Source organism: Melanotaenia boesemani, chromosome 8 (assembly GCF_017639745.1).
Source record: "Melanotaenia boesemani isolate fMelBoe1 chromosome 8, fMelBoe1.pri, whole genome shotgun sequence".
NCBI lineage: Eukaryota > Metazoa > Chordata > Actinopteri > Atheriniformes > Melanotaeniidae > Melanotaenia > Melanotaenia boesemani.
The window spans coordinates 29,904,610-29,929,331 of record NC_055689.1 but is presented as its reverse complement, the minus strand read 5'-3'; the positions used below and the strand labels follow the sequence as shown (position 1 = coordinate 29,929,331).

Below are 24,722 nucleotides of genomic sequence, written 5' to 3'. Positions count from 1 at the left end.
GGTCTTTAGCAGTATTCTAGGTTTTATGAAAGTCACTTGCTGCTTTTTAATTGCTTTCAGTCCAGTCCTTGTACCTAACCGTTAGCAGAAGCATGTTTCTGCCACTTAACTCTGATCTATGAATCATCGAGGCATCTAAAAGGTACCTAATGTGAAGAGGGAATCAGTGTAGAGTACGTATAACAGATAACTTGGCAAAGAACCAAATAAAAATGGGATCTTTAGGCTGTCTTTGTGTCAGCCTGTTAAACTGTTTATCTGTTAAGATAAAGTGTGACAGAAAAATAAGCTGAATTCTGAAGAGATATTGGTTTAAAAACTTACCATAGTTTGGCATGGTGTGCAATATCCTTAAAAAAGGGAAACTGGATTCGTAGAGGACATAGAAGGCGTGTGAGGCTAAAACAAACTATTTAGATCAGATGAGCAATATCTGAAGCAAAATCTTATTAAATAGACAAAACAAAACAAAAAAAATCCAGATCTGATACAGGATCCGAGAGAGGCATTTGATGGCTGTCAAGAAGACGTTCTTAAAGGGGAAACAGGGGAAAAAACAAAGGTTGAGGCTGGACAAATGACACAAGAACTGGAGTGAAAATCAGTGGCAACATCTCATGGAGTAATGAATGACAAGAAAACTTGTCTAAGAGGGTTCAGACAATGTTGAAGAATAAAGCTGCTCAGACCAAATATTGACTTGCAAACTCATAATAACTGCACAGATCCTGTTTTTACCTTATTGTCTGTATCAATTTCTGCACATAGATTCATGTTTTCTTAATAAATTTAAATAAAAGATGGGTGGCTCGAAACTTTTAAACTGTCCTGTAGAGGAGTTAAAGATTTCAGAACTTTATGTTTCTTCCTCCTCAAAGATAAAGTCAGCTCATGCTTGAAGAAAACCTGTTTACAAAGACGATAAATCTGCTGTGGGTTTTCTATTCATAAGATGATTATCGTTATGTTCTCTTTTTAAAGTAAATGACAACAGCAAGTGAAATGAAAACCCACAAGACCAGCAACTTAATAAGAAAGAAAGCTGAGAAAAAAACAACTGCCTTCTTGGCTTAAAGCTGGTGAAAAAAGCTGGGTTTAGCTGGTAAGAAGCATAACCCCTGACTCAGTCCTGCAGACATGAATGAACAAACAGAAGTAAACCAGTCTGTGAGTACACATGCTGCTGATTTAACAACAACCTGCAGTGCACCTGCACGTCAGCGACTACTCCTGTGTTGTCCTCATTGAGCAGTTATGTGACAGTACAGTTTGTGAATCACGTCTGTGTTTGAAGTCTTCTGTAATTGCTTTTCATTGCTTTTGTTTTTGTTCATTGCCTTGTTTATTTGTTTGGTCTCAGATTGGTGAAGTCTGCCAATAAGAATGATGCAGTGGGTCCCAAAAACTGTAGAAAACCACAAAATAAGAGTGTTCCTGAAAAGATAGATGGGACTGCACGCTGTAGTGTCCTAATTTGGTGGACTCCACTCCTCTGATGAGAACAAAGAAATGCACAGGTCGACTCTGATGGAGATCATATCGGCCTCATCATCAATTTCAGTGTGCAGGAAATCATTATTTCTCAGTCTATGAACTACTGCATGTACATAATTAAGATAAACGGAGCTTCTCTGTCACAAAGAGGCCTCTGAGATCTCTTAGAAGCGAAAGCTGCTTGCAAAAATAACAAATATTATGACTGAAAAGATAAAGGAAACAGCTTTCAGCTTTAATAAAAGGAAATTGGAAATAGTGTAATCAGATATACGACTACAGCACTGACCTATAAGGAGTCAACCTGTCCATCACTTTCACTCATTAATTTGCATGTATTTTGTTCTTTTTAAAGTAGAGCTGATTCTAATTTCCCTATTTGTTTTATTGATTATATATAAAATCTTAAATTTTAAATTATGTAGTTTTATTTGCTGAGAATGAACCCCCTGAGTAAAAAATAAATAAAAAATATAATCCTAGGTATTTAAGAAATGCTAGCTGCCACAGATTTGATACAAAAAATAACTGTTGTCTCAGCTCTGCTTTAGACTGCATGATAGAACTGAGGCTGAACCATTTGGCTTGTTTAATGACTTTATAACCCATGTGTGAATTAGACATGTGACCGTATCAAGCAGTCAGCCAGTGGGACCAAGCGGCGGGTCTTCATCATCGAGACCATGGGGGGCTACTGCGGCTACCTGGCCACCGTGGGCGGTCTGGCTGCAGGTGCCGACACCGTCTACATCTACGAGGAGCCGTTTGACATCCGAGACCTGCAGGTCAGAGATAATTTTAAACCTAATCATTATAAGGTAATCTATGCACCTCTAAATCCTCCCAATTAGTGTTTCTTTTTGTTGATAGCTCTAACGTCATGACTTCCTTTAAACCACCGCATATACTAATCTCCTTCTTACCAACAAAGCAACACAGATTATACTTAACTGTTCACGTGAGCTCCAGTCGGTCAGTTACTCGAGCTGCTTGGATGTTCAGGGTGGTGCAGGTGACCCAGATTACAGCCATGCATCGGAAGAAACGTATTAATAACATCTGAGCTGCATCATTTATTCCATAACAGTCTGATCCCTTCAGGTGATTAGAGACATCAGACTCATCAGTGTTTGTTGTTAACCGGCACAGGGGCACACACAACTATTGTTTACTTCACTTTAACCTGTTTTATCTTCATCTGGTGTTAGTTTCTTAATGTCCACATTTCAGGACTTCAAAATTGCTTTTTTTTTAAAGCACCGTTCCCAAAAAGTCAGAGTAATTTCAAATAAATAATAAAAATCAAGAACATTTTAGCATTTAATATATTTATCACACATTCTTATATTGAAAATATACATAAAAATGATACTTATTAAAAAAAAGAAATACTTCAAATATTAAGCTAATGATAAGATTGGAGATGCAAAGGTCACAAACAAATGCTTCTGATGTATTAAAGCATATTTGGCGCCCCCTGGTGGTGCTACTGTCACCCTGCGCCTGTCTCTCCTTTCTGTGAGGTAATGAAACGGAGGCAGGTGGTGTGCAGCTGTTCTTGCAGGTTGCCAGGTTTAACGCTACGCTTCACTCCGTGTTTTCAGGCTAACGTTGAGCATCTGACGCAGAAGATGAAGACCAGCATCCAGAGAGGCTTGGTGCTCCGGTGAGCTTAGTTCTTTCTGTTTTTAAGGCTGCTACTGCTTCCTTTGCTTTACTTTTCCACATACACTGTTCAGTCTACGGGAGTGTTTGCATGAAAATGTTTGTGTGTGTGAGTGAGGGGAAAATAAGAAATAAAAATGCTCTTATTGTAATAATTTGTAAATGTGTGTTTTTCATTATAGAACATAAAAGGTGCTAGTCTTCCAGTACTTTTGACATCAGAACGACCCTACAGACTTTCTATAATGTCCTCTATTGTGGTTATTTTAGTCCACTGCACCACAATGCTGTTTAAAGTGCTCCCTGCAGGATGGAGGTCTGTGGAAATAGGACAAATGTAATATTTTGGACAAAGCGTAGGTGACATTGTGAGCCAGCACAGCAGGCTGCACCTGCATAATTATTTATCACAATTTACCCTGAGACACAGTGGATGGGGGATGTATCTGCAGGGTACAAGTGACAGCAGGGTGATATTGATGAAAAGAGCATCAGCAGCCTCAAGACACAAATCCTTAATGATGAAGAAATGATGGGTTTTATGTAAATAGAACCAAACAACTTTTACACCCTCTTCATCCTGACATATTTGTGTGTTTCAGAAATGAGAACTGCAATGAGAACTTCACCACTGACTTCATCTACCAGCTGTACTCTGAGGAGGGCCGAGGTGTGTTCGACTGCAGGAAGAACATCCTGGGTCACATGCAGCAGGTTGGACACATATAAACACACACACTTCACTAGACTTGTGACATGAAGGAGACGGGACGTCTTAAAGGAACATTGAGTAACATTTTCTGTTTTTTACTGGACAAAATCAATGTCTGCATGTATATATATGTTATCATTGGTCTATTATGACCTCCACTAATGATCTGACACATTCTTGTAAGCGAAGAATTTTCGATTTGTTCATACATATGATGGGAAAGCCGATAGGGCGGCGTCATGACGGTCTGCCATCTTGAAACTACAGCCGCCGGCAAGGGACAAATAGCACCAACAATGTGTTTTCCCTGCGAACCAGTGCATAGTGATTGAGACACAAGAGAAGATAAATGAGAGTGGCTGACTACCCTGAAAATCTTTTAAACTGTTATTCACAAAAATGCAGGTCCGTGCATATGCAGCAGCAGCACTGGAGATGTTGTCACTATCGTCAAGAAACTGAAAAAGGACACACAAAAGCAGCGTGACCAGGCGGTAGAAAAAAGCCAAATACAAAAAGGAAAAACATCGAGCTAGCCTTTTCTCGGTGGAAGGAGCTCAAGAAGGAGAAAGATTTTAAACGGGATGGTGAAATTTCCAGCTTCCTTTTCGACAAATCAACATTACTGCTTAAATTAGTCTAAAACAAACTTTTTCATTCGGTTTTGTTAGTGTTGCTCGTTACCATGGGCATCATAACAGTAGTTTCTACTAAAATACACCAGCCTCAGTGTATGTTTACGTGATTTCAGTCGCTTTCATAGTCACAGTAAACGCTGGCTTTCGATCGTGGTAAAGCCGGTCTTGAAGTCGGTGTGAAGGCTTTATAAGCCGACTTTTACTGTGACAAAAAGCCGTGCTGTGTCAAGGCCAGTTTCCCCATCGAGATCCATCCCCCCTGTGAGAACCATTCTTCCTTCTAAACACAGAGGAACCATATCTGACAGTGGATTTCCATCCACCAGATGTTTTCCCACTGACCAGTTATGATCCAGTGGGAACTTCTTCACCTGAGAGTGTTAAGTTTGAAATACAGTAACTGTGTTATAGGTTAATACAAACTTCTGTATTTATTTAAAGGTGGTCACAAATGTATACTGGTATTGTGAAGGGGGCGGAAGTCCAGTTGCTGGTGTTGTGAAGTAAATGGAATTAAACGAACTGTGTTGTTGTGAATATGGTGGTGGTGTGAGAGCTCACACTAGCTGTTTGCTCATATGGGCCACTTTAAACATTAACATCAATACATCATCAAACTTTGGTTAAATGATGAATTTGAAACAGAATTTCCAAATTTTTAAAAAAATGCCAATTAGTGGACATCCTAGTTTGGATATATAAAGTACTAGTAGTATAATATTTATCTCCTAAGGAGACTGAACAATTGGCTGCAGATGAGAAATCAGAGAAAAAAAAAAAAAAGGCCAAGAAAACTTAACTTTCATCTCCTCAAGAACAGTGATGCATAGTTCAAATTTGGGTGGAGATAAAGATGTAGACTGAATTATTCCAAACAATGATGTGTGACATTACAAAGTGAACACTGTACACAAATTCAGATTTAAAGATGTATTCTTTTTTAGGTGTTGAATGTAAATTGAAATAAAATGATATTTTATATGACTCTTTTTGACAGGGAGGCGCTCCGTCTCCTTTTGATAGAAACTTTGGCACCAAAGTTGCAGCTAAAGCCATCCAGTGGATCACACGGACGCTCAAGGAGTCCTACAAAGGAGGTAAGCCACAACTACCACTTGAGTTTGATGAGATTGGATTAGGTTTGCATGGTCTTTGCTTGAGTTGATTCAGCATGTTGGGCGTCAGTTATAAAAGCTGGTGCTTCGCATTGCAGGAAGAGTGTTTGCCAACTCCGAGGAGACCGCGTGCCTGTTGGGGATGCGTCGCAGAGCTATGGTCTTTCAGCCTGTGTCACAGCTTCGTGAGGAAACTGACTTTGTGTAAGAGGAACATTATTTTTATACTTTGCAGTGGAGACAAACTTTTTTTTTTTATAATGGGGTTGTGTGAAGTACTTTGGAGTAGCCAGTGTCCTTTTTACAGAAGATAGCTTAGAAATATTCATAAGGGGAGAAAATTCTCACCTTCTAAAAGAACTTCAACCTCAGTGGGTTAATAGCTGTTCAAGTGACGGCTTTATTGTGGACTTTACACCTAATTTATGCATACGACAAGTATTTACTATTTTCTTATGTGAATAAATGTCAGCATTGTGCATCACTGCATGTGTAATCATCCTAGTTACAATAAAAGACTGGATGGGAAATAAGGGACAAAAAGGTGGGTTTTCAAAGTGGACAGGTTTATTTAAAAAATAAAACAAGTTAAAATGCTCAAAATTTAATCACTTGGCGCAATACACACATTATAAAATAAACACATGCACACCACAACCATATATAAGAAAAAAAAAAACAATAGAAACTGACAAGTTTTAAAATCATTAACTATGGTAAAACAGCAGAGGCCAGTCCTTTAGATGCACAGATCAGGAAACAGGAGCACTTTAAAGCCCATCTACCTTGACGGCTCACACCAGCATCTGCAGTTCAAAGCTGACTGGCTTCCTCTAGCTTCTGTTAGGTCTGTGCACACATATTCTGTGTGCCCATAAAATACTCCCAGGTGTGAAAAACAATTTACACAAGTCATGGATGTGGGCTTTTACTGACGGGTTTGTTCAACATACTCCACATAACACATGCTGGCCAACAACTACTAGTCTTTATCATTAATATATTTTTAAAAAAGAATTCGAAAGCCTCAAGTAGCAGAAACTTGTGTTGGACCCACATGAATGATTTACTTATTGTGTAGTCTTTGCACCAGATAAGAGGCCCCCTCAACAAGCAGCTGCAGTAGCATCCCTTAAAGTTTCTCAGTGTGCATAATGTAATGTGGCTGCAGCTGTTCAGTTTTGGGATGCAAAATGTTTCCAGATTCAACTGAGCTACAACTGTTGAATTTTTTTCTGAGGAGATCTCATCAAAAACCTAAAACTAAGTACCAGTGTCTCATAAGCAGAAGGACGAGCTTAGTTTCTCATCCCCAAACTTTCTCCCATCAGCCACAGGATCCCGAAGGAACAGTGGTGGCTGAAACTCCGTCCTCTGATGAAAATCCTAGCCAAGTACAAGACGAGCTACGACGTTTCTGACTCCGGCCAGCTGGAACACGTTAGCAGGATCCGACCCAAAGAGAACGATGCCTCTGCTGCAATCTGAACCACTGCACTGCCTCCAGCAGGAGAGCTTCACCGTCACAAGAAACAGGCTTCACAAATCGGTGACAGATGCACCCACAATGACTGATTGTCTGCTGATTGACTGCAAATAAGTTAAAGGTAGATTTTAAAAGATAGTAGGTATATATAAAAATGATATATTTGGTTTGTGGTATTTCAGAGGGTACACACTATAATTTAGCTTTGATAAAATTTGATGGTGGTCATTTGGAAAGAGCTCTATGCTAACATAGTATTTTCTAGATCCCCAAAGTTATATCTCAGTATATATGCACTAAACATAATGTACCTTATTTTAGTTCTAGTCCCCCCAAAAACGTAGCTAAATATAACTATTTTTAAAAAACGAAAGACTCAACGCTGAGCAAACATCTGTGTTGCGTGAGCACAGCACTGCTAAGGTGGTGATGTGTTTAAAGTCTAGCTTTTATCGTGTTTTCTACCGCACTTTGAGCCCCATAGTTATTGTCATTTCCTAAAGCTGCTTATAAATAGGGAATCTATGCCAGGAGGATCACAAGCTGTCTCCAGACTGTCCACATCTCCATTGTAAAATTCTGAAAACCTGAAAGAATACGTGTAGCGAGGCTTCAGGATGAGCTGGTCATGTGTGTACTGTATATTGCTGTCTGTATGTGTGTGTTGTGTTGTTGCCTTTGCTGATGTCTCCACCCTGGGCTTTCTACGTGGCACCTTATAGTGTTTTTTGTGATTAGGGTCCTGCTGAGTGTTGCTGTAGCTGGGCAGTAAAGTGGAAAATGTCTGAAACTGCACAGTGTTAACGTAACGTGATGTGAGTGTTCTGTCACAGAGTAAATAAAGCATTTATTGTGTGGAATTGTGAGTTTGTGGTCTTTTTTTAAACATGTAGAAACTGTTAAAAGGGTTATTTTTAAGCATTTAATAGTGTTTTACAGATTGGATGTTGAGGTTAGATAAGAAAAAGACCTTTGGGCAACCTTAACTGAGAGGTGGTAGAAGTGATCTTTTTCTTGAAATATGGGTTTTGTGGTTACCGTTAATGTTTTTCAGTTTGTGCTCCTGATGATGGTTTGCTGTGATTTCTTAGAAGGGCATTTGGAGGTTTTCTGTAGTTATTTTTTGTCTTTTGTAGGTCCGTCTCCTTTTTCTTCTCCTCGCTTTCCTCTTTTCTGTGTTCCCTCTGTCGGGTCCAGCATTACTTTGTGAATTCAGCAATAAACAAAATAAAAATAAAGCATAATACACAAGTATCAAGGGGAGTTTGGATACCAAGACTATATCGAAACCAGCGTGATATCGATATTTTTCTTGCAAGGTATTTTGAGGTCAAAAAGCCAAAGAATGTGAGAGCAAACCAACAGGTTTTACTTTTATTTAGACAATTTGCAATGTTTACTTTATTTCCTCAAACAACTGTTTATAATAAAATGGAATAACAGAATTTTGTTGTTACACTGTTGATGCTATTTTATATTCTTTACTAAAAAAAAAAAGCTTCTCCCATTCACAAAAGATGTTTTGACAATATTCTTTATACTGTTTGATTATAATTATAGATAAATAAAGGCAAACTCATAAAATGATGAAATTTTAAGCAAAAAGTATTGGTATCGATATCAGTATCACCGATACTTCCCCTGGATTTACTTGGTATCGGATCGATACCTAAATTTGCGGTATCATCCAGCCCTAACTATCAGAGGGAGAAAATGTGGAACAGGGTCACTGGTTTATGGGGAAGAGATTTACGCCTGTCTCCTGCTGGGTTAAGTTTTTGTGCTGATGTGTAAACAACAGAAGTTCCCTGCAATCATAAAAATAAGACTTCCTGTAAAAGTTACAATAAATAGCTGCATGCATTCAGCTTGGAGTAAAATGTCCATAAATCACCTCAATTTCACAGGCCTAGATTTTAAAGAAAAATTATGGAAAACTATTAAACTGAATAACTGCAAATGCAGGGATAAAAAGGAACTTGACAATAAGCTGTTTAGTAGAGCCATTTAATTTGAATCAGTTGTGTTGGAGGAAGGAAACATCTAAAACCTGCAGGATGGACATTGGAGGCTTAGAGGACCACAATCTGTATGCAACTCATGAAAGAACTGTGGTCATGGCATGTTAATAGGAATCTCAATAGAATCTCCGTAGCAACTTGTTAAACACTATTTGATGGCTACAAAAAAAATCCTAACACTTCTTCCCACCCATAGTCCCAAGACAACTACGTACAGCTGCCATTTTACACATGTTAACTTTTTATTTAATGGCACCCTCTGGACCAATCACTGCACAGTAACAACAGTTCCTCTTAGACTGGAAGAGCAGCATGAAAATCCCCCAAAAAGTCCACAAAGGCAGCTCTGCATGATTAGCGTGATGCAGACGAAAGAGGGATTATCACCTTGTGACACATTTTCTTAAGAAGACAACACAGAAAAAAAATAAATATTTGATGAAGCTTATGTTTTAATTACAAAAAGCTTTGAGTGTTACTGATTCCATTTGCACAGAGAATAACATGGATCCAGACTTCATGAATATGTATACACGGGAATGTAAAAAAATACTGATTGTTTTAAATGACAAACGGTGATGAGGCCACTTTCCCCGCCTTGGTATTGTGCGCTTCAGCTTCTCTTGCCACCATTAAAAAAATCCTAGCATGACACTTGTGTTTGGGTTTCCAGTATGTAGTCCATTCAAGCTAAGTGTTCAATTATAAAATACCTAGTAAGTGTATTATTTGAGGATCCATGAAGGATCTTTCTTGATCGCATCGTTCTCCGGGCCCAGGATGGCAACGCCACATGTGCCCTGACCAACACTGAGGTACCTGCAAGAAAAAAAACAACACATATTTTATATCTTTTCTTAAAGAGCTTTCCCATCTCCTTCTCATGTAGAAGTTTATTTTCTTGCTTTTGCGTTTCTTTTTCCCATAACGAAGCCAAATGTTCAGCTTTACCTTTCAGCCACGTCCACCAGGCTTTTATGATCCACGGCAAAGAGTCTTTCCCTGTGACTCTGCTTCATCTCGTCCGTGATTCCACCGAGGAAACGACCCATTCCTACATCACCAAGACAGAGGAGCAATCTTTAAAGCAGAACAGCCAGTACTAAAACTTTTTATTGTTACTTAAACTGTAAAACTAAAGGCAAATATTACAGGAACATCAGCACAGACTCAACATATAAGCCAAAAAGTGTCATTGTGACATATTTTGGTAGACACTGACTTTAAACATGCAGATCTATTTTATGTTGCCAGTGATGTATTAAAACATAAGTGGTATCTTTGGTGTCTCACCTTTGTCTGCGGGGGCCACAGGTGAGTCCACAGATGAGAAGACTGAGAGTTTGGCTTCGTCGATGTCTTGTTGAGTGAACTGTCCTGACTTTGCCCAGTCGACACCTTTACGAAACGCTGATAACGTCTGCAAGGAGTTTGGATCCCTTGGACACAGAAGAGACATTTAAAGTCTACTACAGATACATTTTTGTTTTGTTTTTAGTTGATGAATGTTTCATTCTAACTGATTTAACACACAGCTACAGCTGAAGCTCTCACCCCTGTTCTGCATTATTTATACCTGAAAAATCTTTTCCGCAATTTTTTGCAAATAAGATTGTATGAGGGTGGAAAATGTTAAACCCTTTATGCCATGTGTATCATATTTAATACGTATAGTTTTTGAGACCTACTGTATCATTATATGGTTAATACTTTGGTTAAAACCCTTTTGTATACAATCTGAGGTGCGTCTTCTGCCCCCTGGTGGACACCTTTTGCACTACAATAATTTAGATGTATCACATGGTAATAAATGGTACATATATGTTATATATATATATTATCTTCATTTATTTTTTTAGGTAACCATCAATAATAACTGCAACCAATGAGGAGGTTCATCTGCCACAAGGAGAATCAAATTATTCTCCTTTGTTTTTACACTGAAGAGTCCAAATCAGAAGTTGTTCTTTAAACCCAAGATAACCTGAAGCAACATGGTTACATGTGTGCTGTCCCTGGATGACGCCTCAAGTCTAAATGAGTAAAAAGGAAATAATGGGACAAGTTCTTTAAATGACCTAAAATGTAAACATGATATACTAAAATAAATTAATACATAATTCAGATAAAAATCTCCATAGTAATGCTGTTCAGTGGTGTAAAGGTGTATCTCTACCTGTAAGAGTAAAAGGAGAAGAGGCCACCTCCTCCCATTCTGGCTCCGCCCCCATATGCTCCGCCCTTCTCTCGGATTTCACCATGGAGATACTTTGCCGTCATCATCCTTGCTAAGATGCACAAACTGTAAAAGACAGAAAAAAAATGATAACTAGAAAGAAAAATGTATTAAAATCAAAGGAGAAAAAAAGGAACAAAACAAACCTCATTAAAGATTTCATAAAAATGAAAGTCAGTTACCTGGCGTAATCCTGGTGGGAGAAGGGCACCGTACGTATACACTCACTAACAAAGTTAACAGGGAAAGGCATCTGGAAGAAGGTTTTCATATGACATGGCTGGAAACTCGGCTCCTGGAAAGTGAGCACGTTCAAATATTTACTTCATTATAAATTATTCATCACTCATTAAAAACAAAACAAAACAAAAAAAACAGTCTCAGTGACAAAAAGTTCAAACAGCAGTTGTTCACACACATTTATACAGATATGTTAAATAGCAAATATGGTAAACGTGAACAGATGTGAACAGAAGTAAACACTGAACTCACTGTCATTAGTTTCCTACTTGGACCGGATTCATTGAGAGGGTCGAGTGGCTTCTGTCAATAAGAAATAAAATCCATGAACGTTATAAGCAGAATGCCAAATTCATGAGACTATATTTCATGTTGCTGAGACCACCTTACCTGAATAACATTAGTTCTTGCAGATTTGCGTTCTTTCCTGTTTTCAGCTATGTCCTTCATAAAATTCTCCAACTGTACTTCAATGTCAAAAATTTTCTGTGGTGTTGCATTGATTGCACATCTGTGTGGGATAAAAGAAGAAATGCTGAAGCAGCAGCTACTAAAAACTAAAAAAAACAGTCTATTAACCAATCAGTTTTTATTCAAGCTAACAGAGCTCAAGCTACAGAAGGAGACGCATGAAAATGAGTTCACCTCATGTTCTCTGGGTTGAGAAGATGTTTTTTAATCCTGGGTAATGTTCGGATGACGTGGCTGAGGTCTGGCATTTCAGCTATCCTTTTCATAAACTTCACCTAAAGTTCAGATAACCATGGCAACATCAAACATTACCTTTAAATGACAGGAACAAGATAGTGTGATAACATAATTTAGATATTTAGTACAAACTAAATACCTGTTCCATCCCACCAAGTGTCTCTTGGAGGTCACCAGCTGGGGTAAGGTGACGGCTCGCCCGGGTCATGGCATACATGTGACCAGAGTAGGAGATACCATTGGCCAACTCCTGAGCTGACATCATCACCAGCACTCTCAGGCGCTCTTCGTTGTTGAAATGGGGGCTAAATGATGAGACAAGAATCAGAGCCGTTTATTTGTTAAGTGTGAGTGGTATTTATGTCCTCAGAGGCTGCAGGAGAACAGAGGTACCTGTTAAATATGTCAGTCCACAGCTGAAACATGTGAGGAAGATTCCTTTCCAGGCAGGAGGAGGACAAAAGGATGCCCTGAAACAGGGAGCAAAGCGGTAGTACCCCCACACTGTGTGCAGCTCCCACAATGAAAGGCTTATTATGCATATACAGCTCATTATACAGTGAAGACAAAGAATAGGAATGTATTTCTATACTGGAGTTCTGGCACTAACCTGCTCGAAAGTGTCCATTTGTGTGGAGTCAGAGACGACCTGAGTGGAAGCAGACACGCCCCCCGTCCTCAGCTCTATCTGCTGGGACTGCTGCCTGTAGTCCAGAGCTCCACAGCCCATCCTTCACAAACACAAATATCAGCCTATTTACAAAATCTGTGCAACTTCCTCTCTCTTCCTCATTGAAGGTGTTTTTTTGTTTGTTTTAACAAATAATCAGTGATAGAAAATGCAAGTAAAATTATCAACAGGATGTTTTCCACTTATTTTTCACTTTTAACGTCTTCATATTCTCCCGTCTAGATTTTGATGACACCAAATCACTTCTTTTTAAGGTCATTAATGGCCTTCATTCAGACGTAAAGCTTTAATCTCAGATTATTTATTTATTTATTCCTGAGCTAAATCAGACATTTAAATAAACAACAATCTGTTCTTTAAACAAAAACAGACATTCAGCATATTGAGCTTAAAATCATGTAAAGAAAACTGAAGTTTCTATTTGTAGACATTAGAGCAGGATACAGTGTAAATCTTAGTCCCTCGAATCTCAAATTAAATATTTGTAGAAGTTAGTTAAAATACCCAACACACAACATCATGTCCTTTTCTCATCAAATTAATCTTTGGTTACGAGAAAAAGGCAAGTGTAAACAATTCTACAAACTATTACTCTATCAGTGTTATAGATCGCTGAGCATTAAATCCATGAATCAATGTATCTTCTCACCAGCTTCTGGTTTATAAAATAACTTTAAATTAGCGCTGCTGGTTATTAAATATCAGAAGAGTTGAGGTTCAAAATACTAAGCTAATCTGTTGCTTCATTAGGAAATCTGGAACAGGACTGAAAATGAACAATGTATTAGTATTTATGACTCAAATCAGGGATGGAGACTTTGTTCTTTCATTCCACCACTTTATTGGAATTTAGCCTATTTTTAAAGTGTCCTTAAGATTTAAACTCACTTGGTAATAACGCTGCAGAAGAGCGGGACATACAGCCTCAGATCATGTGGCAGGGTGTTGAGGTTACACATGGCTCTGAAGTACACTAAACCGTTGGTGGGCTGCTCACAGTACTGAACTGGCACGTTCCCTATGATGGTCAGGAAAATGCTCTATCAGACACAGACTGGCTCAGTTCTCATCAGACATTTGTGGAGATAAAAACGAGTGTACTGCACTACCGGCTGAGCCCATCTGAACATGAGTGATGGGTATCGTTGGTTCGATGTCGGACACTTTGAGTGCAGGCAGGCAGGAGGCATCCTGAGTTTTACTCTGAGCAGCAAGCAGCTCCAGACCTTCCAAACAAAAACAAAACACATATTTGCTTTCTTGTTGAACTTATATTTGTCCTTGTTGATGTAAACTGCAACTCTAAAACACAACCTAAAACCTACAGATGACCCATCAAAAATAATCATTCAAGTTTCCATTAAAGTCAAACTGTTGTTACCTTTCTCATAAATTTCCTTTCTGTCGCAGTCAGACAGAACCTGGATTTTATCCTGCAGCTTCTTCTCCTCAGCCTTGGCTTGTTTCTCCAGGTACGCCTCATCTGGGCTCATTGACAGGGTCAGCCGGTGTGTGTTCGCCTTTAAAGTTGGGAGAGTTGAGATAAGGCAAGGCAACTTTATTCAGAAAGTGCATTTAAAAACCAAGAAACTGTTGGCCAGAGTGCTGCACAATTATAACACACAAAGGCCAACACGGCATATGTAAACATTCAGAGAAATAAAAACATAAACACATCAGGTAAAGTTAAAGAATAAAAACTGCATCTTTAGCAAACAGTTAAAAATGTCCAGGATTAAGATCAGCCGTGATACGAGGGGGGAGGTCATGCCAGAGTTTGGGTAAAGCAGCCACAAAGAAATGACCTCCCCAGTAGCTCAACCTATACCTGGAAACCACCAAGAGTCTGTAGCTAGAGGACCTCGGGGATTTACGTGGAGTGTAATGACATAAAATATATGCTAATTAAGGGGACAAAACCATAAAATTATTTAAAACCAAACACTACATCAATCCTCAGCTTGATGGGGAGCCAGTGGAAAGAAGAAAGGCGTGGGGTGATGCATTCAAATTTGTGTGCCTGTTAAAAGACGTGCAACCGAATTTTAGACCAACTGGAGGCGGTTCAGGTAAGACTGCTTGATACCTTTAAAAAGAGAGTTGCAATAACCAGAGCGAGAATAGACTAAAGAATTCATGATGACCCCCTCAAACCCATTAAAAGAAAGAAATGGTTTGATCCTAAAGCAATTTTTCACAAGGCAGCAAAACATAAAAAATTTGCATGAAACTAATTCTGTAAGAAAGAAATGATGAACTATGTCTGCAAACTGTGACCATGCTAAAGCTGCTGATGCTGGTTAGCATTTTGAATCAGATGATGCAGTTTGCTATAAAACTTTAGCTGTATTTAATCATTTACAGCCATGCAGCTGAAAGCTTTGAAATTACTGTGCACATACGTAGACAAAATACTAGAGGCAGACCTTAAAGTAGTGTTTGACTTTGTCCTGGAGGAAGCGAGGGTTTTCCTTCAGAGCTTGTCTGAACCTGGCAACGCTGTCGCTGATTTGCAGCAGCTCCACAGGGTCGCCATTATGGTTCCAGGATGAAGCTATGTACTAATAACATAACCCAAGAGTCAGGGATGAAGAAATAAACGGGTGAAGACCAAACACACAAATGAAAAACAATTATTTAAACAGCAAAATCTCTATTTAATTCTATAGGACAGTTTCTGCTTAATAGCACCGGAGATGTCCACTGATGGACCAGAATAAACCACTTCAAACATTTCTGTATGTGATTCAAGTTTAGGAAAAAAAAAGGAAGATTTCTAGAATTACAGCAACACGTATGACAGCATCTTAACAGCTATGAACATAAAATGATCATGTTTAACATTTAATTAACATGTTAACATTCTTGGCTTGTAGAAAAATATAAAAAGGAAACAGAAATACAGGATTTCAGTTTCAGAGAAGACTGCACACATCACAGATATGCAGGTTTCTGTTGATCTGTAGCGTCTTCATGTTTGTGGAAACAAAATGAAGGACAGAGATAAAAAAGTGAACTCACCGAGGCCAGAGAGAGGCCGAAGTTTGTGGACTGATGTTTCATCTGGATCTCAATCTTATGAAGCAGAGCCTCAATCCTCTCCTCCTCAAAGCCGCTCCTGAATCAGATGACAAGTTATCGACATAAAACCTTGGCCTGCGGCACACTTAATCACACGTGTAAAAATATACCGAACATTTCTCTACTTCAGTTTACTAGAGGAGTAAATATCTCAAGGTCAGAAAAGTTTCACATCATGGTGCAAGTTTACAGATGTCCATCACAGTCTGTATATACCAGGGGTCGGCAACCTTTACCACACATTTGGACCCGTGTCCCACAGTAAAGAAAACACTGGGAGCCACATATCCCTTTTGACATTTAAAATGAAATAACACTGCATATAAAGTTTTTTTTTTCTTTGCCTTTATTTTACATATAAACATTATTTTAAATATAAACAAATGTAAGTAGGTAAGTAAGTAGATTGGCAGAATAGTACAAAATGTGTTGTAAGCTATTTATTAAATCAATGAACGACTGCAGAGAAAACGGCATTTCTGCATGCAACAAAAACATTTTAAATAATTAAAAAACTCCTTGACTCCTTGTATTTATGAAAAAACCAGCAGCAAACCAAAACTGCCGTCCTTTCTCTGTGTGCCGTCTGGCACGTGCAGTCAGCGGTCTACCCGAAAAATAAAATGACTATTTCACTGAAAAATGAAAAAATATGAACATATGCAAAATAGTAGGCAATTAAAATATTTATCATACTTGGTTGATGTGATTTCTGCTCCTGAACCTCAACATACAGCGTCTGCACAGCAGGGCTGTATCACCTTCATCTTTACTCAGGACTGGAAGCTTATCTGTGAGGTGTGCGCGATGTTTACTTTTAATAAAGTTCATGTTGGAGAACACCTGCTACATATGTGAATCCATAGATCGACAGGAATCCAAGTGCATAGCATACTTTTTCATGTTCACATGAACGTCCAGGAAAGCATTCCAAGTTTCAAACACAAGTTTGTCCGGTTTGGGGAGGTTTGCTGTATCACACCATTTGCGATTCTGAGCGAGAACGGTCCTCTGAGGGGCAAAATCTTCAGGGTCTGCTATCAAGCTTTTAAACTTGGACACCCATATGTCTCTGTCTGCTATGTCGGTCAGCATCATTGCAAGATTAGGCTGACTCACACCTGCCAATGCAGTTGTATTTAGCAAGGATGGATCGAGGCTTAGGAGAATGACAGGGAAGGATTATGTAGTGTTTTTTTTTCCCCCCTCTCTGAGCTCACAGAATCGTTTCTCAAACTGCAGAATGTAAATACTCTGAATGTATCATGTGAGCTTGAACTCTCTCAAACTGGGGAAATGAGAGTGTACCTTTCTGTAAATCTCTGGCAAGCACGGTCAACTTGTGCTCGAATGCCAAAACCTCCTCCAGCATGTGCAGGGCTGTGCGTCTTTTCCCCGTGAGAGAGCTGTTTTCAGCATGTTCAGGTGAGCCGTCATGTCTATGAAGTGTAGCTTTTCCAGCCACTCTGGCTGTTCCAACTCAGGAAGTGTGAGTCCTTGCTGCTCAGGAAAGTTTTCACTTCTTTCAAACATGCAGCAAAGCATGAAAATAGATTTTAATTGAATACACATTTTATTATTTTCAAAAGCCAGGGAGCCGCAACAGAGGGATGAAAGAGCCGCGGCTTGCCGACCTCTGGTACATACAGTACCATTAATGGTGAGAAGTCTCGTCATCTCTACAAAAGTAGAGGGTGTATTTAACAAGACCTGTTTGCTTCCTTCTTAAAGTTAACAGTGAGATGTGGTAAATGATTAATATCACATACGGGGAGGGGAAAAATATAGATAAAAGGGTAAGTTATGTCTGTTCATAAACTGCTGGTGTTTGGTTTTTCTGTGCCACTATGCACGATGTATTTACACATCATGAAAAGAAAAAAAAAGGTGATTTCTCAGAGCCTAATCTGCTTGCCATCAAAAGTCTGTTTCCAATTCAGAGTGTCTGATATACTTAATATATTTGATGAATCCAGAGTATAAAATGCTATATTCCCAATATCAAAAACAAATAGTTACATCAGTGTTTTAAATGATCTACATGTGATTTTCCTTGTAGTTTGGCTTCTCTCACTCTCTCCCAATGCCCCGATCACAGCAGACTGCACTTATATGCAAAATATACACTAAAACCATTGCCACAATTTTGTTTCCCCACCTGAAAGCCATCCCTTACACCACAAAGAATCTTTCACACTCCACTCAGCTACACATCTCCACCCGCACCAAAGAAATCATCAAATGAACCAGCTGCAAAGCAGATCTGGCATCTTCTTTTGCAAAATCAATTCCATGTGACAAAAAAGTCCAAAATGGGAAAAGATAAAAGCTGCAGTAACAAAACAAAAGACATGGCCCAAAATTTGGACATCTCATTGGATCCCTTTTAACAGACTTTACTTGAACCATTCTACTGGTGTTTCTTTCTACATCCTAATGTTGAATGCAACATTTACACAGCGTTTTAGAGGAAACTTAAAAACATCAACATAGATATTGTGCACTGCAATAAAGCCAAAAAATATTGAGATATTAGTTATAGGCCATATTTGTTGTGGTCCATGTTCCTGCACTGGTGTGTGTGGCTGTGCCTCTCCGTTTCCCTGGCGACCAGGACCAACCTCTGCGCCTCATCTGCAATCAGTGGCAGCATTTATTCCTGCTTGGCCTTCCAGTCATTGCCAGATAGTTAGTTTACCAAATGGTTAAAGCACTCGGTCATTTCCAAAATCTGTTTGATTCAGTCCAGTTAATATTCCCTGAGCTTTTGCTGAACATCATTTGTCTGCTCTCAGGAACCCAGACTGTCTGCCGCTTATTCCTCTGCTTATCTCCAATTAACCTTTTCACTTGAACTCCACTTTGGATCCTAGTATCACCCTTCACTCACAGCAAAATTTCCAATTTCAATCATCTGCTAAGCAGAGCATCTTTAACATTCTGCTTACTCTCTATTTTCCAACAGAGTTAGAGAGACAAAACAAAACAGTACACTTGAAAAATGGCTCATAATCATGTGACGTACTCTATGATGTCATCAATGGTTTGGTTGATGATCTGTTTGACCCTCTCCATGTCCTCCTCAGCCATCCCCTGTAGTCCGATGCTGAATGACGCCTCTTTAGTGCTGCCATCATATCTGCAGGATAGATTTTAAATGTCCCTCACAAGTGCATATAAATCAGAAATTCTTCATTGGTAGTATAACACAAACAGCCATATGAGGTCAATTAAGATTCCCAAACAAACCTTTAAATCTAATGTATGATGCAAGTTTGATCTTCAAATACACACCCAACAACGGAAGAGAAGTCACTTCCTAGCTTTGGTTCGATGAGAGATTTATAGAAGGGAGAGTTTGGTCCGGAGATCATCAGGGAGGACAGCAGGCTGAGGGTGAATCCTTCAAATGTGTCTGTGATGCTAAACATAGCAACAAGAAACACTAATTAGACACACACAAACCTCTCTCACCTCTGTAAAAACACAACATGACATGGATGATGTGCTCTTACTCTCCCAGCAGGTAGCTCATACACAAGGTGTTCTGCTTGGCTGGATCTGGAGCCAGAGCATCAGGGCTGCAGGTTACATGGTCCTCTCTCTGGGGGAAAAAACCAACAAAATCCAAAGCAACATCAGAGCCTTCGTTCAACATTTACTTTACTTGACCAGAAACTGAAACAGTGTTTTCAAATAATGACTCATAATTAACAGTAGTTTCGCAACACGTGCAACGCTCCAACCAATCACGATGCAGTTTTGTGTACTCACCGGACTGGTCCAGTGTGGCTGAGAGGGGACTTCTGTGTTTGGATTGATGCGTTCAAACTTGGACAGAGCTTCCTCTTGAATCTGCTTCAGATGATGCTCTAAAGGTAAATCTCCATAAGTGAAGAACCTGAATGTTCAAACAACATTTGACGGTAATACATTTCCAAGTTCTCATATACAGTATTAATTAAATCTCCTTCAAACGTTCATCAGTCGTGTGTTCGAGTTTCATCACCTGGCATTGCTGGGGTGGTAGTGTGTGGCGTGGAACTGTTTAAGCTGCTCCCAGGTCAGGTCTGGGATGGCCAGCGGTTCTCCTCCTGACACCACAGAGTAGGTGTGGTCTGGAAACAGTTTGTTCTGCAGATGCTGTGCGTATAAACGCTCGTTGTCCGACTATCAAAGGAACACACAGGAAGCAGCTGAGCTGTTAAATGTTAAACTGGTTACAGTCACATTAAAATTTATACTTGCCACTTTATTAGGTTCACATTACTAGTACTGAGTTGGACCCCCTTTTGCCTTCAGGACTGATTTAATTTATGGTGGCAACAAGGTCTTCTGCTGCTGTAGGCCAGCTGCTTCAAGTCTGGACATGTGTGTTTAGAGATGCTATTCTGCATACCTTGGTTGGAACCAGTAATTATTTGACTTCCTGTTGCCTTTCTATCATCTCCAACCAGTCTGCCCATTTTGTTCCAGCCAACTGCTGCTCACTGAATATTTTCTTTTGTTCATACCATTCTTTGTAAATCCTAGAGATAGTTGTTTGTGAAAATCCCAGGAGATCAGCAGTTCAAAGTCAGTTAAATCCCCTTTCTTCCTCATTCTGATGCTCGGTTTGAACTTTAGCAAGTCGTCTTCACCTTGTCTACATGAATAAATGCACTGGTTCCCAAACTGGGAGGCCCAGGGGGGCTAGGCTAAAATATGCATAGTACAATGTTGGGTGAAGAAGAAGCAGTGTGTTTAAATAATACTATTTTGCAGTGCATTTCTTTGTATATTTTATTGTAAGTGTAGTGGTGCTTGTGGTAGCGGTGGTGGGATGTTGGTAGTGGTAGGCTTGATATTATTGTTGTTGATGAAAAAGTGGCCCTGCAGAAAAAGTTTGGGAACCACTTAATTAATGTTTTGAGTTGCTGACGTGCTGGTGTTAAGCTCTTTGTGTTAACAAGCGACTGAACCAGCTTATCCAATAAAGTGACAAATGGTGAGTGTAGGGATGCACGATAACCATTTTTTTAAACCGATACTGATAACTTTGCAGGCAGCATAATTATAAGGCCAGTCGTTATCGTGCATCCCTAGAGATGAGTGTATTTGAAAGTTCTGTGACAGCAATAAAGAAAGCTTTGACTTACAAAGGCTCCCTTCATTTCATTAAACACCACTCCTTTAAACACCAGCGGGGAATTAGGATCTGTGGGGTCTTCATTCTCCAACCTCCATCCTTCCTGCCTGCAAATATAAACTACATCAAATCAGTCAGGTACTTTAAAAAAAAAAAAGAAAATCTTAAAATCAGTTTGACAAGTGATCAACGAGCCAAAACACAATCAGTATCACAGTATCCCCTGAAAGTGTTTTAGATGAAAGTGACTAATCAGCAAAAAGCTCACCAGAAATCTTGCTCTCGCAAACAAGGAAAGAAAACTGCATCCAGATAGACAGACAGAAGATTCTGGAAGTCCTTCCCATTTTGGGTGGAAAATGGATACATGGTGTAGTCACTGGCTGTTTGGGAATAAACAAACAGAAAAAAAGATTAGGTGGCTTTATATTTAATAACTGAGCACTTACTAAGATTCTATTGTACTTATACAATAAAACATTGTAAGCTCTCAGAGAGACCTGAGGCTAAAAAAATAAAGAAAGAAAATTTTAGAAACTTTTACATGAGGGGTTTAGATTGTGCACACAGTGCAACGTAAGCAGGAATTTCACAGGAAATGGTAGGAACTGCACAAATTGGATTTCTGGCATTTTGGTGTATGTGCTATTTCTGACATATGGAAGGTAAAGTTGAAAATAGGCACCACGTATACAGACCACTCATTACTCTTGGTCCAATTTATGCTTAAGTACCTGTGAAGGCATTCATGAAGGTAGACAGGGACCTGTTGAGCATCTTAAAGAAGGGGTCCCTGCAAGGATACTTCTCAGACCCACATAGCACTGTATGCTCCAGGATGTGAGGAACCCCTGTGCTGTCCATGGGGGTCGTCCTGAACTGGACACTGAAATACAGAAAAAAAAAGTAAAGGCAAGAATAAGAGGAACCAGTTCCTGCTTCTATGTACATGGCTGTGCAGTGATCTGAATCACTTACTTAAAAACTGTGGTCACACAAACAGAAAATTACACAGAAATACCGCAACACATTTTGACCAACCTGAAAAGGTTGTTGGAGTCATCCCTGGCTGCGTGCAGATACTGAGCTCCAGTTTTATCATGGGTTAACTTAACCGCTGTGAGAAACAAGTCAGGGACCGCTACAACCTGGGAAAGAACAGGGCATGCAGCAGGAATCAACATACTGTATCTGGGTATTCATTACACACACACGCAAGAACATTAGTTATAAAAATAGGTTTATATTAGATGTGTCAACTTCTAAAACACCTATAAGAATTTGCTGACCTGACTTTCAGGATGAGACTGTTCCCCAATCAAGGACTAATAACAGTAAATGCATGGTTTATTTAAGCTCTTCAGCTGAGATGAAGTGTGATGTGTAATAAAGATGTACTGCAAAGTCAAAGTCCAGTGATTTAATCTAGAGACAGATTTGTTTTAAAGGTTTAAAAGATGATAATTAAAATAACCAAAATCCCATGTTTTATAGGAAACCACTGTGATAAAATTGGAACTGGGGGGTCATAGGAGAGCGAACATAATTTTACTAGAAGAAAAGCCATTCTCACCTCTCTGACTGTGAAGCCATGGATTTTCTGCCCCAGCTGGTACTGAAGAGCCTTCTCGCTTGCTGAAGTGCTCCTTAGCCTCCACGTTTGCTGATGTCCATTGAAACTTGAAGAAAAAAAGGGGGTAAACTTTTTACTAAACTCCCATGAGAACTTTCATTCATTCTCTGTACCGTTTAGTCCATTACAGGTCGCAGGTGAGCTGGAGCTTATCTCAGCATTCTAACAGGTGAGAGGCAGGGTACACTCACGCATACATGGGGAGAGCATGCAAACTCCACACAGAAAGGCCACCTCCCCCCAGGTTCAAACCTCCCCCCAGCCAAGGCTCGAACCTTCTTGCTGTGAGGCTGCGGTGCTAACCACAACACCACCGTGCAGCCTTCTATGAGAAACTACATTTTAACTGATTCACAATCTTTACAATATATATGTCATGTTGTGTATGTACAATATATATGTATCATGTATACAAGTGGTTGGCACAGCTATCAGACTACACTTCACTCTGATCACTAGGTGCCCTCAAAATAAATCTCCAACAGAACAAGAAAAAGTTTAATGAAATTCACCAGTAGTCAGGGATCAAAGCAGAAATAAAGGATTTAATAATCTGTACGAAAAATAGTTTTAAAAAAATGAAAATAAGGTAGATCAAGCTTATTGTTTTACAATGGTGGTTATACTTTTGTTTGTGGCATTTACACTTTCTGGACTCAATGCAAAATACATCACATGACAGAACTTAGGATCACTTGAAAGATATAACTGGTATAAAGGCATATATGAAGACATACCTTACGTGAATTGAAAACATTCCTTTATTTTGACCCCATTAATAACAATTCAATAAAGGCATATTTAACAGACTGGTTAAAGTGACTGAAACTTCTATAACATTACGTTAATGTTAAAACTGTAAACAGAAAAGTTAGCAAACTCAAGAGCAACGAGTTCTTCCCTTGCCTTGCATCATCCTAGTATGACTTGTATATGTCATAGTCACGCGCCGTAACCTATTCCACCACATAAACTAATCGCGTGTTTCAAGTTAAACACATTCCTAATCCCACAATGTCGAAACAACACAGGCACAGCCTTTTCTTTGTACGGCAACATGCTATGTATCCCTGTATACCGTTAGCTAACTTACCGTATATACCGAAGTTTCTGAAGCAGCGTTCTTGTTTGGCGAAACATGCTTATTTTTGTAGCCGATAAATAAAACTCCAATTATCCTCTGTATTTTGACTTATATAACTACACCATTTTAATATACTCATTTAAATGTGTTCTAATTAGTGCGCCGCATCTCTCATATGTGTCCTCACGCCGTGTTTTGTGAGTCTAACGTGTTCGGTGGCTCGTGCACAAAAAAATGGCCGCCACACCTGCGCTCATTGCAGATCTTACATGCATACGTACACACTTTTAACTGATCCGATCACATTGAAACTCTACGGTTTCACGCAGTGCAATGTTTTTGCACAATCAAGTGAACCATACACCTCTAAGCGTCTTTGTTTGTGATTGGTCAAAATGAAAAGAAGAGAACATGTGATTGGTTAAGTCGCTACACATGACTGAGGTTGCGAAATGATGACTGGAGTGTTAAAGGGCAAAGTGCTATGTATAACAAAAGCAGTTAAAAGGATGTCTAACTTGTCACTTTATTTTATTTTAATTCGATTGTCTTAAATTATTAAAAAATATAATCAAGATATCATAATAGTCTTTTTTTTTAATTCACACAATTATAAAGTTGTACCAGCAGATGTCACCAAAAGATTATGTTTAGTCAGCCAAAAGGCAGTTGATAGGACATTTCCATTACTTCTACGGCAGTATGATCACAAAAGCTTGCATCTACATTTTTGCACTTGAAACTAAAGCATGGTGTGTCCAACTTTATTTTAAACTGTATTGATGAGAAA

The 24,722-nt window shown here is 39.2% G+C and overlaps 2 protein-coding genes across 5 annotated transcripts in view; one reads left to right on the top strand and one right to left on the bottom strand.

The window, feature by feature from the left end:
* The window catches only part of LOC121643872 (ATP-dependent 6-phosphofructokinase, platelet type-like), a 47,793-nt gene extending 39,823 nt beyond the window's left edge, over positions 1–7,970 (top strand). For all 4 annotated transcript variants that reach the window (XM_041991462.1, XM_041991460.1, XM_041991461.1 and 1 more), the window contains exons 17-22: positions 2,115–2,279; positions 3,099–3,160; positions 3,762–3,873; positions 5,507–5,606; positions 5,723–5,828; positions 6,956–7,970. In XM_041991462.1, the coding sequence (XP_041847396.1) occupies positions 2,115–2,279; positions 3,099–3,160; positions 3,762–3,873; positions 5,507–5,606; positions 5,723–5,828; positions 6,956–7,112 (702 nt within the window). In that variant the 3' untranslated portion in view covers positions 7,113–7,970. The remainder of the gene's footprint in view (positions 1–2,114; positions 2,280–3,098; positions 3,161–3,761; positions 3,874–5,506; positions 5,607–5,722; positions 5,829–6,955) is intronic.
* Positions 7,971–9,565: 1,595 nt separating this feature from the next.
* pitrm1 (pitrilysin metallopeptidase 1) lies at positions 9,566–24,211 on the bottom strand. Its single transcript, XM_041991458.1, has 27 exons — positions 23,942–24,211; positions 22,789–22,894; positions 22,257–22,363; positions 21,950–22,101; positions 21,484–21,598; positions 21,226–21,322; positions 20,097–20,257; positions 19,862–19,988; positions 19,603–19,691; positions 19,382–19,510; positions 19,113–19,226; positions 16,028–16,124; positions 15,433–15,567; positions 14,388–14,526; positions 14,116–14,232; positions 13,895–14,024; positions 12,926–13,046; positions 12,709–12,785; positions 12,455–12,620; positions 12,253–12,353; positions 11,998–12,118; positions 11,860–11,910; positions 11,550–11,662; positions 11,308–11,433; positions 10,425–10,570; positions 10,083–10,185; positions 9,566–9,950 (listed from the first exon to the last, which is right to left on the bottom strand). Exons 1-27 carry the CDS (start codon positions 23,986–23,988, stop codon positions 9,857–9,859), a joined length of 3,081 nt encoding a protein of 1,026 aa, XP_041847392.1. The 5' UTR covers positions 23,989–24,211; the 3' UTR covers positions 9,566–9,856.
* Between the last annotated feature and the right edge of the window lie 511 nt (positions 24,212–24,722).

Coding starts and splice junctions, on each gene's coding strand:
- pitrm1 (XM_041991458.1), bottom strand. CDS start 23,988: ATGTTTCGCCAAACAAGAACGCTGCTTCAGAAACTTCGGTATATACG. Junction 19,511..19,602: donor ATGAGCTACCTGCTGGGAGA/GTAAGAGCACAT, acceptor TGCTATGTTTAG/CATCACAGACACATTTGAAG. Junction 12,119..12,252: donor CTCAACCCAGAGAACATGAG/GTGAACTCATTT, acceptor TATCCCACACAG/ATGTGCAATCAATGCAACAC.